Source organism: Gorilla gorilla, chromosome 16, assembly GCF_029281585.2.
Source record: "Gorilla gorilla gorilla isolate KB3781 chromosome 16, NHGRI_mGorGor1-v2.1_pri, whole genome shotgun sequence".
In the NCBI taxonomy this organism is placed as follows: domain Eukaryota; kingdom Metazoa; phylum Chordata; class Mammalia; order Primates; family Hominidae; genus Gorilla; species Gorilla gorilla.
Window position 1 is genome coordinate 73,547,692 of NC_073240.2, and position 15,877 is coordinate 73,563,568.

Consider the following 15,877-nt stretch of genomic DNA (forward strand, 5'->3'; position numbering starts at 1 on the left):
GTAATATTCCTCTTCAATTTCTGATAATATTCCTTGTTTGAAGTCTACTTTGCCTGATAATATTTTAGTTTTAGTTATTTATTTAGCTATTTTAGTTTTGCTTTGGCCAGTCTTTGAATGGTATCAACATATAATTTTCGTAGAGTAAAATTCCCTTTTTTTAGTACAAATTCTGAGTTTCGACAAATGAAACTAGCCATGTAACCACTAGTAGCACCATAATCAAGTTATAAAAGTTTAATTACTCCCCCAAAAGTCACCTTTACTTTGTAGTAAACCACTTCTTCCATTCCCAGTTGCTGGCAGCCATTAATCTGTTTCTTTCTTCCTAGTTTTGCCTTTCTTGGAATGCCAAATAAATGGAATCATACATTATTATTATTTTGAGAGAGAGGGTCTCGCTGTGTCACCCAAGCTAGAGTGCAGTGGTGTGATTATAGCTCACTGCAACCTGAAACTCCTGGGTTCAAATGGTTTTCCCCAGTAGCTGGGTCTACAGGTGCATGCCGCCATGCCTGGCTAATTTTTATATTTTTTTTTTTGTAGAAATGGGGGTCTGGCTCTGTTGCCCAGGCTGGTTTTGAACTCCTGGCTTCAAGTGATACTCCATCTTCGGCCTCCTGAAGTACTGGCATTACAGGCATGAGCTATTGCACCTGGGTTATGTAAATTTTTCAGTGGCTTTTAAACCTCATATAATGTTTGTTGGTTTGTTTGTTTTTGAGGCGGAGGCTTGCTCTGTCACCCAGGCTGGAGTGCAGTGGTGCAGTCTCGGCTCACTGCAACCTCCACCTCCTGGGTTCAAGTGATTCTGCTGTCTCAGCCTCCCAAGTAGCTGGGATTATCGGCATGAACCACCATGCCTGGCTAATTTTTTTATTTTTAGTACAGATGGGGTTTCACCACGTTGGCGAGGCTGGTCTTGAACTCCTGACCTCAAGTGATCCACCTGCTTTGGCCCCCCAAAGTACTGGGATTACAGGCATGAGCCACTGCATCCAGCCCAATATAGGGAAGTATTAAGAAAACAGAAGAACTATCATCCTTAAGTATTAACGGGACTTTAACAAATTAAAAAAGTAGTACTTTGAATAAAAAGCTGTCACATTTTCCTGTGAAATCCTTAGACTTTTTTTTAAACCTCTAGTTCAGGTTTTTTCAGCTTTGGCATGAATGATATTTTGAGCAAGATAAATCTTTGTTGGAGTTGTCCTGTATATTGTCGGATGGTTAACAACATCCCTGGCTTCTACCTGGTGGATGACAGTAGCACTTAATTGTAACAACCAAAAGTGTCTCCAGATGTTGCCAGTTATTCCTTCTGGGGCAAAATTGTTCCCACTTGAGAACCACTGCTCTGGTTAAGTAGTGTAATACTTGGAAATAGAAGGCAGAAAGTTGGTAAGTGCATAAAGAATTCACACAGAAGTTGGATTAGCAAGCTGAGAGACGTTATTTGAACAAGTAGCAATTGGAGGCATTTTGACTGAGAAGGGATGTTGTGCCTCTCCCTCACCCTTTCCTCCTCAGCTTGAGAGGTCCATATTCTCTCAAAGTTTGACTCTTTAGTTTTGAGGGTGATGACTGCCAACGGTGGAAGGGATAAATAGATTTCTGTTTGGTATTTTTGTCCAAATATATCAGGACTTTTTCAAGAACAGGCAATGAAATTGTTGATCAGAACTACTTGGTGGTTCTGAGAAAATAATATGCTACATGAGGCTACTGAAGTCCTCTTCCTTTTGCCCCATGATGCAACCTTAGGTGACTTTCTTCTGGCTTTCAGCTGAAGATCTTACCCATCATTGAGGTGAGCGAACTGATTTACTGCTTGAGTCTATTTTCTTCCTTAAAGGAGTCTTCATTGAAAACTTTACCCATTTTGGGGTGGCCATAGCTGAGGATGAGTTTTGTCCACAACCTGAGACAACATACTCACTATGTAAAAAACCTGATCTCAGCTTGATATCTGGTTTTAGACTAATTGTTTAATAGAATAATTTATTATTGTAAAATATATATAAAATTTACCATTTTTAAGTGTGTAAGTCAGTGGCATTAAGTACATTTACAAAGTTGTGCAGCCATCACCACTGTCCATTTCTAGAAGTGTTTCATCATTCCAAACAGAAACACTGTACCCATTAAACAATAAATCTCCACATCCCCTTGCCTCCCCAGATCCTGGTAATCTCCATTCTATTTTCTGTATCTATGAATTTGACTATTCTAGGTTTTTCATGTAAGGTGAATCATACAATATTTGCCCTTTTCTGTCTGGCTTATTCCACTCAGCATTTTCAAGATTCATTGATGTTGTAGCATGTGTCAGAATTTCATTACTTTTTAAGGCTGAATAATATTCTAGTGTATGTATATATCACATTTTGTTTATCTGTTTGTTGATGGGCATTTGGGTTGTTTTCCTTAGAGTCTTTATATGTCAGTAATTCTTAAAGAATTTAAAAGTTGTAGAAACGAGGAATTTTGTAGATATTCTAGAAATGTCATTTCCTGTACTGTATATAATAATTTATTCTACAGACTAATTACTGTGTATATATTTGGTTCTCAGACGTGATTTTGATTTTGTAGATGCTGTACATGCTCTTCACTTCATTAATCTTTTCCTTTTGCTAATTTTGGTTCTTGTGTATACAGAATTATAGAGTTACAAGGTAATTTAGTTGTTACCTAATTCACCCTAAAGTCTACATGAAACCACTGTCACAGTCTTTGATAAGTAGTTACCAAATCTCACTATTTCTACTGTGATAGTGAATGACTTTCATTGATTAGCTTTCTGAAAGAATAGTTTATCTTACTTGTCTTGGTATCCTCACCTCTGAGTCTATTTGTCTATTGTAATCTGGCTTTTGCTCCACCGCTCCACTGATTAAATTGATGAGCTAAGCATTTTTTTTTTTTTTTTCCACTGCAACCTCTGCCTCCCAGGTTCAAGTGATTCTCTTGCCTCAGCTTCCCATGTAGCTGGTATTACAGGTGCCCACCACCATGCCTGGCAAATTTTTTGTCTTTTTAGTAGAAACGGGGTTTCACTATGTTGGCCAGACTGGTATCGAGCTCCTGACTTCATGATCCACCCCAAAGCCTCCCAAAGTTCTGGGATTACAGGTGTGAGCCACCGTGCCTGGCCCAATTCTGTTTGATTTTTGAGGAACAATGTTAATTTCTAATTTAAATGGAAGGTAGTATATATCTAATTTTTCCCTATTATTTCTAATTTCAATGCTAGTAAATCTTTAAATCTGAAGTACACACTTGAATTTTGACAGATATGTATACTCATGTACATATTTATATTCCTGTAATCATCAGATCAAATTAAACATTTTTATCACTTAGAAAGTTTCCTCATGCCTTTTTCCAGTAAGTCTTCTGCTTCACTTCACCAGATGCAACCACCATTCTGATTTCTGCCTGTATAAATTGATTTTGAACTTTCCTATAAGTTGTGCTTGAACTTCACACAAAGGGAGCCATACAGTATCTACTATTTAGCTTTTGGCAGTTTTCATACAACATGTTGTTTTGGAGATTCATCCATGTTGTTATATGTATCAGTAGTTCTTTTATTTAAAAAATGCTGTTTAGTATTCAGTTGCATGAATATACCACCGTTTGTCCATTCTCCTGTTAGTGAGTATTTGCAATGTTTCCAGTTTTTGAGTACTGTGAAAGTTTCTATGAACATTTATTTGTTTAGAGATGGAGTCTCGCTTTATTGCCCAGGCTGGAGTGCAGTGGTGCGATCTCAGCTCACTGTAACCTCCGCCTCCCGGGTTCAATCGATTCTTCAGCTTCAGCCTCCTGAGTAGCTGGGACTATAGGTGTGTGCCACCATGCCCGGCTAATTTTTGTATTTTTAGTAGAGACGGGATTTCACCATATTAGCCAGGCTGGTCTTGAATTCCTTACCTCATGATCCGCCCGCCTCAGCCTCCCATAGTGCTGGGATTACAGGCATGAGCCACTGCACCCGGCCTGAACATTTATTTACTGGTTTTTTTTTTGTGTGTGCATGTGTGTGCAAGTTTTCACTTGAATAAGTGCCTAGGGAGTGGAATTGCTTGGTCATATGTGAACTGTTTGTTTTAACTTTATAATAAACTGCCAAAGTATTTTCCAAAGTGGTTGTACAATTTTACCCTACCGCCAGCAACGTGTGAGGATTCTGTTTGGCTACATTCTTGCCAACATTTGTTACTATCAGTCTTTTTCATATTAGACTTGCTGGTGGGTGTATTGTGTTTTATTGTGATTTTAATTTGCATTACACTAATGACTAGTGATGTTGAACACCTTTTCATATACTTATTGGTCATATCTTTTGTGTAGTGCCTGCTCAAGTTTTTTGCCTATTTTTAAATTTCATTTTTCCTTATTATTGATTTGTGAGACTTCTTAATATATTCTGAATGTAAGTCCTTTGTCTGTTATATATGTGGTAAATATTTCCCCCCAGCCTGTGTTTTACTACTTTCATTTTATTAAGGTATCTTTTGATGATCAAAAGTTTTAATTTTGATGAAGGCCAATTTACTATTATTTTTCTTTTGTTATTAATGCCTTCTCTGTCTTGTCTAGGAAATCTTGATCTTTACCCCAGACTGAGTTGTGTGTCCCCTCCCTTTTCTGCATTAATATTGTAGAAATTAATTTTTTGGTTTTAGAAAATGTCTAATTTGGCTCAATCAGTAATTTTTGATATCTTTCTATTGAAATATATATACAGAAAAGTACATACATAAATCATAATTGTACTGTGCAGTGAATTTTTACAAAGTAAACATACCCATGTAATCGCCATCTGGATTAAGGTATAGAATATTATCAGTGCCCTCCAGGCCGCCTCCTTATTCCCTACCAGTCATTAACCACCCCTCCCAAAGGTAGTAACTTGTATTTAACTTCTATCTTCTAGATCAGTTTTGCCTGCTTTTGAATTTAATGTAAATGGAATCATGCAGTGTGTACTTTTTAATATCTAACTTCTTTGCTCAGAATTATGTTTGTGAGATTCATTTATGTTGTTGCATGTAGTAGTGGTTGGTTGTTTTCTTCCTTGTTATATATATTCCATTATGGGGCTCTACCTAAGTCTATTCATTTTATACTTGATGAACATTTGGGATATTTTTATTGTGATGTATTATGAATAATGCCACCATGAAGAGTCTTGTACATGTTTTTTGGTACACATACATACTTAGGATTTTCAGGGTCACCAGGAAGGATATATTTAGGCTCAGTAAATACTAGCAAGCAATTTTTAAAATGCGGTTAATATAATCCCCATGTGTAAAATAAAGGTGTACAAACACACGCACACACTTGCTCATATGCTTATATTTGCATAGAAATTCCTTGAAAATACTCAAGAAATGCTTCACCTCTGGTAAGGGATAGGAATGGAATGGGTCTTTTGTTTAGTATCCTATGTGCCCTTTGAATTTTGTTTTACTGTAAGTATGTATTTTTAAGAAAACCAACTAGTTATTTTTAAAAATCATTTGAAAGTCTTCCTACTTTGATATATGAAAAGCACTGGTTTTAAAAAAAAATAATAGAAAAGCTTTAAAATCATTATTATTTTTTTGAGACGGAGTCTTGCTCTGTCGCCAGGCTGGAGTGCAGTGGTGCGATTTCCGCTCACCACAACCTTTGCCTCCCGGGTTCAAGCAATTCTCCTGCCTCAGCCTCCCAAGTAGCTGGGACTACAGGTGTGTGCCACCAGGCCCAGCTAATTTTTTTTTTTTTTTTGTATTTTTAATAGAGATGGGGTTTCACCATGTTGGCCAGGATGGTCTCAATCTCTTGACCTCGTGATCTGCCTGCCTCGGCCTCCCAAAGTGCTGGGATTACAGGCGTGAGCCACTGTGCCTGGCCGCTTTAAAATCATTAATGTTGCGTTGCTCAGTTATGTCTAATTGACAGCCCAAACATTTACATTGTAATATTAGAAAATCCTTTATGATTGGGCAGAAACTTGGTTTAATGGGTCACCTTGGAGACCTGGGTTATAGTCCTGCCTCTTCCATTAACTACTTGTTGAATGTGGACAATTTACTTAACCTTTAGGGCCTTAATTTCCTCCTTTATAATGTGAGAATGTTCTCTGAATTGCATAACTCACTGGCCTTATGTGAATATTCAGTGGAATAATAAGAGAGAAAAACTTTGAGATACATGCACACACACCCTTAAGAAGGATATAATTGTTAAATTTTGCTTTGAGGAAATAAAATAATCTAAGCTATAAGGTAAAACCATAATTAGCTAATCTTTTATATGACTTTTTTCTTCCTCATTTCAAGCTAATGAGAAGCAAACAAACTGAATAGCAGCAATATAATTAAAAAATTAAAGGCCAGCTTCTAGCATGTATTCTTGAGTCAATACTGATTCAGCCCAGTCTCTTCCTCTTCCTTCATCATCATTTATGTACCTGAACAGAGTAGATGTTTCTCTTGATCCTGGGTCTGTTCGCCCTCAGATCCATTCCTTGCCTTCTCTTCTCTTTTTGGTATAGTGAGGAGCTGACTCTTGCAGCCTCCTTTTCTTCCCAGGCTTCCGTGTCAGCAGTTTCTGGCTGGATTAGCAAGTGGAGGAACTGGCAGGAGATTAGAAGGCAAGAGGAAAGAGAAGACAGGGCTTCCCTCCCCGACCTTCAGGCCTCAGAGTTGTAGTGGTTTTTTGCTCATGCAGACTTCTGATTTGTCTCACCATTCCCTGTTGGGCCTCTCATTTCTTCCACTGCCTGTTCTCTGCATTAAAGTCCTTGTGTTTCAAATCCTCAAGTGGTGTTTTGTTAGCCTTTGACTGATACAGGGCTCAAAATGATAGTAATGAAAATGTCTTACATTTATATTCTTTTCAAGATTTGTTATCTCTTTTGATACCCCAAATATCCTATTGAGGTAGAAAAGTGTTATAATTCCTGTTTGGCATGAGGAAATTAACATTTATTGAATGACTATTTTCAGATTCTTTGGATTTTCGGGTGAAAATTATAGGGGGGATAAATGGAGGCCCAGAGAAGTGAAATAACTTGCCCTAGGCCCCATAGAAGGCTGGTATTGAATCAAGATTGAAATTCTGCATGTGAAAACTTTTATGTGCTACATGTCTGCTAGTCCTGGAAGAAATCCTTTCTTTGATGAGTTTTTTTTTTAAAGGCTTTACTTGCAATGTATTTACAAAAGCCTTAGTTATTTAGTAAATTTTTCAACGAAAAATCTGAACCATAATAATTTTCTGCTTAGTACTTATATAGCTAGCATACTATCCCTAGCATTAATCAAAGTGTCATGTAAAGGTTTGATTTTTGAGCCTAAGCAGAATTTGAAATTCTTCTAAGAGAATTTAGCACCTAGGGCAAACTACAGGGGAGAATTCTTGAGTTGTCATGTTTATTCACTTCTGGAATTGTTTAAAATATGTCAGATGCATCCTTAAAGGGAGAAAGAAGGGGAAGAGATGTTACAAAAGAGTAGAATGGGGCAAGAGAAGTGGCAAGGGAGTATTGTTGCTAGGTTGCCAGCCTTCTGCCCCCACTGTCTTGGTGATGGTGGAGGGGTAGTGTGGCAACTGGGATATGAATGAGGTCTTTTTTATAACTTACTAAAAGCCATTACCTTGTCTTCATCTCGTCAGCTGGCTACCTGACCTCTGTGGTAACATAGGCTCCTGAAATGTAGCATTGGAGATGATCACTGTGCTTTATTGCAAAATAGGGGAGACTCTACTCTGCATTTACATGCTTATGTTTTGTGGAGGATCTTTCAACTAGTAATTCTCATAATACCTGTGAAAGCATATAAGAACCAGTATCTCCATTTTTAGGAGGAGTTGGAGTGAGCAATGATTTGGAATACCAGAAATTCAACTTATATATTTACAGGTAAAATTCTAATTGTAAATTCAGGATTCATAGATTCTAGGGATTTCTGAGGTATCCAGAATTCCTTCATCTTTGATGATAAGTAGATAATAATGGTAATAAAAATAACAGCAACAGGCCCAGCACAGTGGCCCACACCTGTAATCCCAGCACTTTGGGAGACTGAGGCAGGTGGATCACTTGAGGTCAGGAGTTCAAGACCAGCCTGGCGGACATGGCAAAACACCATTTCTACTAAAAATGCAAAAATTAGCTGAGCATAGTGGCATGTGCCTGTAATCCCAGCTACTCAGTAGGCTGAGTCATAAGAATCATTTGAATCTGGGAGGTGGAGATTGCAGTGAGCTAAGATCGCGCCACTGCACTCCGGCCTTTATGACAGAACTCGACTCCATCTCAAAAAAAAAAAAAAAAAAAAAAAAACCAAAACCAAAACAAAATGCAAAAACACAGCAACAATAATAGGTAACATTTCTTTAAGGCCTACTATGTACCAGGCACTATTTGAACCTCTTTATATATTAGGTAATTCGATACTCACAACTTTATGAGAATGAGTATTTTATTTCCTGACCCTTCTATTTAAAAGTAAAACCCCCCACCCGGCACTGTTTCTCTTTCCTGCTTTATTTTTCTCCATAGAAAAATATCACTCATAAGTGTAACATACTTTATTATCTGTCCTGTGTGGTAGTAGCCCCTGCCCTCAATTATAAGCTCCATGAAATCAGGGAGTCAGTTTTGTTCACTGCTGTATTCCCAGTGCCTAGAACAGTGCCTGGAACATGGTAGGTACCCAGCGAATATTGGTTGAATGAATGAGTCTTGGTTTTACAGATGAGGAAACTATAAATTTCCCAGGTCACACATTTGGTAATAGGACAGTTGTGTACACTGAAATGTTCTCTAAAATATTTGATGGAACGAAAATTAGCTTTCGGACAGCTACATCTCCAAGAGTGTGAAATGGCCTTCAGCACTGGATTTGGTGGATTTTCCTTTTTCTAATCCCTAGAGTTCCATTTAATGAGCGTTTGGGTTCTTGAGCTACCTTACAAATTGAACACTTTTTTCTCCAGCTTTCACTCAAGAAACACAAAACGTGGCTTGTCCTTTTTTTTTTTTTTTTTTTTTGAGACTGGGTCTCACTCTGTCACCCAGGTTGGAGTGCAGTGCACAATCATGGTTCATTGCAACCTCTGCCTCCCAGGCTCAAGCAATCCTCCTAACTCAGCCTCCTGAGTAGCTGGGACTACAGGCTTGTGCCTCCACTCCTGGCTAATTTTTTTGTATTTTTTGTAGAGGTGGGGTTTGTCCAGGCTGGCCTTGAACTGCTGGACTCAAGTGATCCGTCCACCTGGGCCTCCCAAAGTGCTGGGGTTACAGGCGTAAACCACTATAGCTAGCCCTGATTGTCTTTTATTGTGAGATTTTAATAACAGCTAAGACTTGAAAATTAACATTTTATAAATTTTCTTTTAGACTACTTAGTGATATTATACTAAGTATCTAAGGTTTGTAATACTTAGTATAAACTCAAAAGGGTTCAGTGCCTCATTCTCTTTTACTCTTTCCCTTTAGTAGATAGGTGACAGAGGACTGGGTCATGCAGTTGAGACTTGGTCCAAGATTACTTAGTAAGCTACTTGTCCCAGAACTATTTATTTATTTACTTATTTTTGAGATGGAGTCTCGCTCTGTCGCCCAGGCTGGAGTGCAGTGGTGTGATCTTGGCTCACTGCAACCCCTGCCTCCTGGGTTCAAGCGATTCTTCTGCCTCAGCCTCCCGAGTAGCTGGGATTATAGGTGCCCGCCACCACTCCCGGCTAATTTTTTGTATTTTTAGTAGAGACTTGGTTTCATTGTGTTAGCCAGGATTGTTTCGATCTCCTGACCTCATGATCCACCTGCGTGGACCTCCCAAAATGCTAGGATTACAGGCGTGAGTCACCGCCCCCGGACCCTGGAACTATTTATGACGGTGCACTTTATGCAGTTAACACACTCACATGTCTTTAAGCTTGGTGACTCGTGTGGCTTTTTCAAAGGAGATTTGATTCTGGAAGTGGTTAAGTAGAATGTGAATGGCTAAGGTCTGGTCATTGGTGAGGCCTAGGGGAAGAAAAGAAAGGAAACACAAGTCTTAGAAGAATTTCAGATCAGCCCCGACGACTAGAAGGGTGGTTCTACTAAGAAAATGTGTTAGTCAGAAAATGAAGAGTCAGTTGCTTAAAATTTTACTTTTTTTCTTGTTCCTGGCATGTAAAGTCATATCCATACTTTCTGTTATAATTTCTTCTTACAGATTCCATTGATAATCCCTATTCTTGGATAGCAACGAGCAGCATTACTTCTTTTTTATTTTTTAAAAAAAATTAAATTTTTTGTTGAAATGAGGGTCCTGCTGTATTGCCCAGGCTGGTATCAAATTTCTGGGCTCAACCGATCCTCCTGCCTCAGCCTCCCAAAGCGCTGGGATTACAGTTGTGAGCCAGTGTGTCTGGTTGTACCTTTTAATTTTTGTGTTCAGGCAACATTAACTCTGAGTCACAGTAAGCTTTTTTTTTCTTCCTGTCATATTATGGACATAGAAGTTTTTTGGTTTTCTTTAGGTTGTTTCTCCTTAGGTTGCAGAACATCAAGAAATGGATTACAGTCATTTTCCTCTCTTCCCCATGCTCTTCCCTTTCTTTTCCTTTTTTCTTTCTTTTTTTTTTTTTTGGAGACAGAATCTTGCTCTTTGGCCCAGGCTGGAGTACAGTGTCATGATCTCGGCTCACTGCAACCTCCCCGCACCAGGTTCAAGTGATTCTGGTGCCTAAGCCTCCCTAGTAGCTGGGATGTCAGGCATGCGCCACCACACCCTGCTAACTTTTGTATTTTTTTGTAGAGATGGGGTTTCACCATGTTGTCCAGGCTGACCTCAAACTCCTGGACTCAAATGATCTGCCCTCCTCGGTCTCCCAAAGTGCTGGGATTATAGGCATGAGCCACCACATCTGGCCTCTTTTCCATTTTTAAAAAGGACTGTCTCCAACATATTAAAATTCCCAAAAAATAATATAAACACACATGTACTCACTGGCTAGGCTTAATAAAAAAAACATTTAGTCATGTTTACTTTAAAGCTTTTTATTTTTTTGAGAAATAAGCATTAAAGAGTTGAAGTCTCCTTTCTGTCTTTTCATAATTCTGTTCTTCCCTCTTCCCTCCTTGAGATCTTCACTATTCTTAGGTTAATTTGGATCTTTCTACTCCTTGTTACCACAGAAAAGTAATTTCTTAATGAATTTGACCATATTTTAAACTTCTGATTTCAGTGGCCAGGTAACTCATTTTATGGTTTCTGTATTGTGAGCCATTTTCAATGACTCAACTAGATTTTTTCATCGTTGACTTCTCATTTCTGGGCAACAGCATAATGTTCTCATTTGAGCTATTTCTAAAGATTGTGTTTAACTATTTAAAATATTTGTGGTACTCTGATCATCAGATGTGATTTTTTTTTTTTTTTTTTTTGAGACGGAGTCTCACTCTTTCACCAGGCTGGAGTGCAGTGGCGCGATCTCGGCTCACTGTAACCTCCTTCTCCCAGGTTCAAGTGATGCTCCTGCCTCAGCCTCCCAAGTAGCTGGGACTACAGGTGCGGGCTACCACGCCCAGCTAATTTTTTGTATTTTTAGTAGAGACAGGGTTTCACCATGTTTGCTAGGATGGTCTCGATCTCCTGACCTCGTGATCTGCCCGCCTTGGCCTCCCAAAGTGCTGGGATTACAGGCGTGAGCCACTGCACCTGGCCAGAAGTGATATTAACTCATATGTATATTTCTGTTGCGGGAAGTCAGGGGCCCCAAACGGAGGGACCGGCTGGAGCTGTGGCAGAGGAACGTAAATTGTGATGATTTCATGGACGCTTATCAGTTCCCAAATAATATTCTTATAATTTCTTACACCTGTCTTACTTTAATCTCTTAATCCTGTTATCTTCATAAGCTGAGGATGTACCTCACCTCAGGGCCACTATAATTGTGTTAACTGTACAAATTGATTGTAAAATGTGTGTTTGAACAATATGAAATCAGTGCACCTTGAACAGAGTAACAGCGATTTTAGGGAACAAGGGAAGACAACCATAAGGTCTGACTGCCTGTGGGGTTGGGCAAAATAGAGCCATATTTTTCTTCTTTGCAGAGAGCCTATAAACGGACATGCAAGTAGGGAAGATATCGCTAAATTCTTTTCCTGGCAAGGAATTTTAATAATACTCTGGAGAAGGAATGCATTCCTGGGGGGGAGGTCTATAGGGCGTGTCTGTCTTATGCTGTTGACATAAGGACTGAAATACACCCTGGTCTCCTGCAGTACCCTCAGGCTTATTAGGGTGGGGAAAAAACCCCACCCTGGTAAATTTGAGGTCAGATCAGTTCTCTGCTCTCAAACCCTGTTTTCTGTTGTTTAAGATGTTTATCAAGACAGTTTGTGCACCGCTGAACATAGACTCTTATCAGTAATTTTGCTTTTGCCTTGTGATCTTTGTTGGACCCTTATCAGGAGTTTCTGATTTTGCCCTTGTCCTGTTTCCTCAGAAGCATGTGATCTTTATTCTCCTTTTTGCCCTTTGAGGCATGTGATCTTTGTGACCTACTCACTGTTCTTAGGCCCCCTCCCCTTTTGAAATCCTTAATAAACACTTGCTTATTTTGCAGCTCAGGTGGGCATCACGGTCCTACCGATATATATGTGAGGCCCAGCTGTGAAATTCCTCTCTTTGTACTCTTATTTCTCAGCCGGCCGACACTTGTGGAAAATAGAAAGAACCTACGTTGCAATATTGGGGGGGCAGGTTCCCCTGATATATTTCCTTAGTGACATTCCTGCAATCTCCTTTAGAAAGTCTTTCTGTTCACCTTCTATAACCAGGGAAGGAGAGATTGAGAAGAGACAAAGGATGATTTTATGTTTTTCAGTCCCAGTCATTATTTGATGAGAAACTGATATTACAAGCTTCAAAAACTCAAGATATGTATTCAACATGTAGTAGTAGAACAAGTATCTTAGTTTAATAGTCTATAAATTTTTGATGCACTATAATATATTCTTGTAGTCAGTAGCATCAAAATTTTAATGTGATATTGCAGTATGTTTATGGTTAGTTTAGACATGAGGACAGTGCTAAAGGAGAAAATCTAATGACTGTGTTGTTTGTTTTGTCAAAATATGCTACCTAGCTCCAGAGTTTCCTATTTTGGAGAAGCAGAACTGGTTGATTCATCTTCATTATATCCGGAAAGATTATGAAGCCTGCAAGGTAAGAAATTGCCATAATAATAAAAATGAGAGGCGGGATGTTGGGTAGGCAACTAACAGTGCCTGCTAAACAGAGTGTGGCAGTTTATATCTCAGTGATAAAACATGAATTCCTTCTTCCCCATACTTCATACACTGGTTATCTTTTGCTATGGTAGTGATGTTTAACATACAACCTCAATATTTCAGTGGACCCCAACAAACAAATATTTATTAATTGCTCATGGGCTTTCAGATCAGCTATGGGTTCGCTGGGTTTGACTGCAGGCTGTGGGTCAGGTTTAGGTGTGTTCCATGTGTCTTCTCATGTCAAGAGCAAACAACTCTCTTGGACATGTTGGTCTTCTGGTGGAGGCAGATGTTCAACTCAGCATACTAACTTTTTTATCTTTGGATAGATGAAAAATGGTATTTTGTCGAGTTCTTTTTTTTTTTTTTTTTTGAGATGGAGTCTCACTGTCACCTAGGCTGGAGTGCAGTGGCATGATCTTGGCTCATTGCAGCATTTGCCTCCCAGGTTCAAGCAATTCTTCTGCCTCAGCCTCCCCAGTAGCTGGGACTACAGATGAGTGTCACCATGCCCAGCTAATTTTTTGTATTTTTAGTAGAGATGGGGTTTCACCATATTGGCCAGGCTGGTCTCGAACTCCTGACCTTGTGCTGCCCGCCTTGGCCTCCCAAGTGCTGGGATTACAGGCGTGAGCCACCGTGCCCAGCCCTGAGTTTTATTTTTTAATTTCTCTCTTACTGCAAGGTTGATCATCATGTGTATATTTAAAAACCATTTGTATTTCCCTTTCTCTGTATCTTTGGTGACATACCATATGTGTTACAAACTTGCAGGCAGACAGTGGTAGTACTAACATGCAGAATGTATCCTTGGTGTCATCTTTTTTGGTATCCAGAGCTTTGTGACCCATCTAAGGTTTTTAATTTATACCCATGGCATTTATACCTATGGCAATGCACAGAACTAATTCATACTGGTATGACAAAGATTCATACCATTTTTTTTTTTTTTTAAAATAGAGTTTTGCTCTTATTGCCCAGTAAATAGAGTTTTGCTCTTATTGTCCAGGCTAGAGTGCAGTGGCGCAATCTTGGCTCACTGCAACCCCCGCTTTCCAGTTTCAAGTGATTCTCCTGCCTCAGCCTCCCAAGTCGCTGGGATTACAGGTGCCCGCCACCACGCCCAACTAATTTTTTTTTTTTTTTGTATTTTTAGTAGAGATGGAGTTTCACCATGTTGGTCAGGCTGGTCTCAAACTGCTGACCTTGTAATCCACCTGCCTCAGCCTCCCAAAGTGCTGGGATTACAGGCGTGAGCCACTGCACCCGGCCCATACCAGTTTTTTTTGACACCACTGATCCGAAGGCAGATACCAGTATGAATCTTTTTTTTTTTTTTTTTTTTTTTTTTTTTTTTTTGAGATGGAGTTTTGCTCTTGTCGCCAAGGGTGGAGTGCAATGGCATGACCTTGGCTCACCACAACCTCCGCCTCCTGGGTTCAAGCGATTGTCCTGCCTCAGCCTCCTGAGTAGCTGGGATTACAGGCATGTGCCACCACGCCTGGCTGATTTTTTGTGTTTTTAGTAGAGATGGGGTTTTTCCATGTTGGTCAGACTGGTCTCAAACTCCCGACCTCAGGTGATCTGCCCGCTTCGGCCACCCAAAGTGCTGGGATTACATGCGTGAGCCACCGCGCCTGGCCACCAGTATGAAGCTTGAAAGGTTCTCTTTCTTTTTCATCTGTGATAATACTTGGAAATCTTTTCACACTTTTCTTAGCTTGCCTAGTTAGATTTTAGACAGGGGTTGGCAAACTTTTTCTGTAATGGGCCAACAATATTTTAGGGTTTGTAGGCCACATACAGTCTCTACATCATGTTTGTTATCTTATTTTTTATAACCCTTTAGAAATATAAAAACCACTGTTAGCTTGAGAGCTGTACAAAAATATACAGGGCCTGTAAGCCCTGTAGTTTGCAAATCCCTGTTCTAGAAGAAGTAATCATAACAAGGGAGTTGAAATTTTAAGAAACTGAATGAACTAGTACTTTACTAGGCATTATTAATACTCTAGGTTTTTTTACATATGATTCTTGTCCACGTCTGCTTTTTCATTACTATTTGTTTTTTTTTTTTTTTTTTTTTTCAGACAGAGTCTCACTCTGTTGCCCAGGCTGGAGTGCAGTGGCGCTATCTTGGCTCACTGCAACCTCCGCCTCCTGGGTTCAAGCGATTCTCCTTCCTCAGCCTCCTGAGTAGCTGGGATTACAGGCATGCACCACTACTGCCCGGCTAATTTTTGTATTTTTAGTAGAGATGGGGTTTTACCATATTGGTTAGGCTGATCTTGAACTCCTGACCTCATAATCTGCCTGCCTTGGTCTCCCAAAGTTTTGGGATTACAAGCATGAGCCACCGCACCTGGCCTGTCCATGTCCACTTTTTCTTAAAGACACCTGAAGAAACTTAACCACTGCTCAGAAGCATTTTTCTCCCTCTTTCAGGCTGTTATCAAAGAACAGCTTCAGGAGACTCAGGGATTGTGTGAATATGCTATCTATGTCCAAGGTAAGACACATACTTCTTGTCTTCTTGCTAGAGAAATACACTTTTCCTAGGTTCTTGAAAAAGAGCAG

At 39.5% G+C, this 15,877-nt stretch overlaps 1 protein-coding gene across 6 annotated transcripts in view; it reads left to right on the forward strand.

Moving 5' to 3' along the window:
- BBS4 (Bardet-Biedl syndrome 4) overlaps positions 1–15,877 on the forward strand; it is a 52,013-nt gene that overhangs the window by 10,079 nt on the left and 26,057 nt on the right. For 5 of the 6 annotated variants that reach the window (XM_004056450.5, XM_055363707.2, XM_004056451.5 and 2 more), the window contains 2 exons: positions 13,153–13,232; positions 15,746–15,809. In XM_004056450.5, the coding sequence (XP_004056498.3) occupies positions 13,153–13,232; positions 15,746–15,809 (144 nt within the window). Of the gene's footprint in view, positions 1–7,866; positions 7,925–13,152; positions 13,233–15,745; positions 15,810–15,877 lie in introns of all 6 variants that reach the window. The other variant, XM_019011173.4, reaches the window with a different exon arrangement.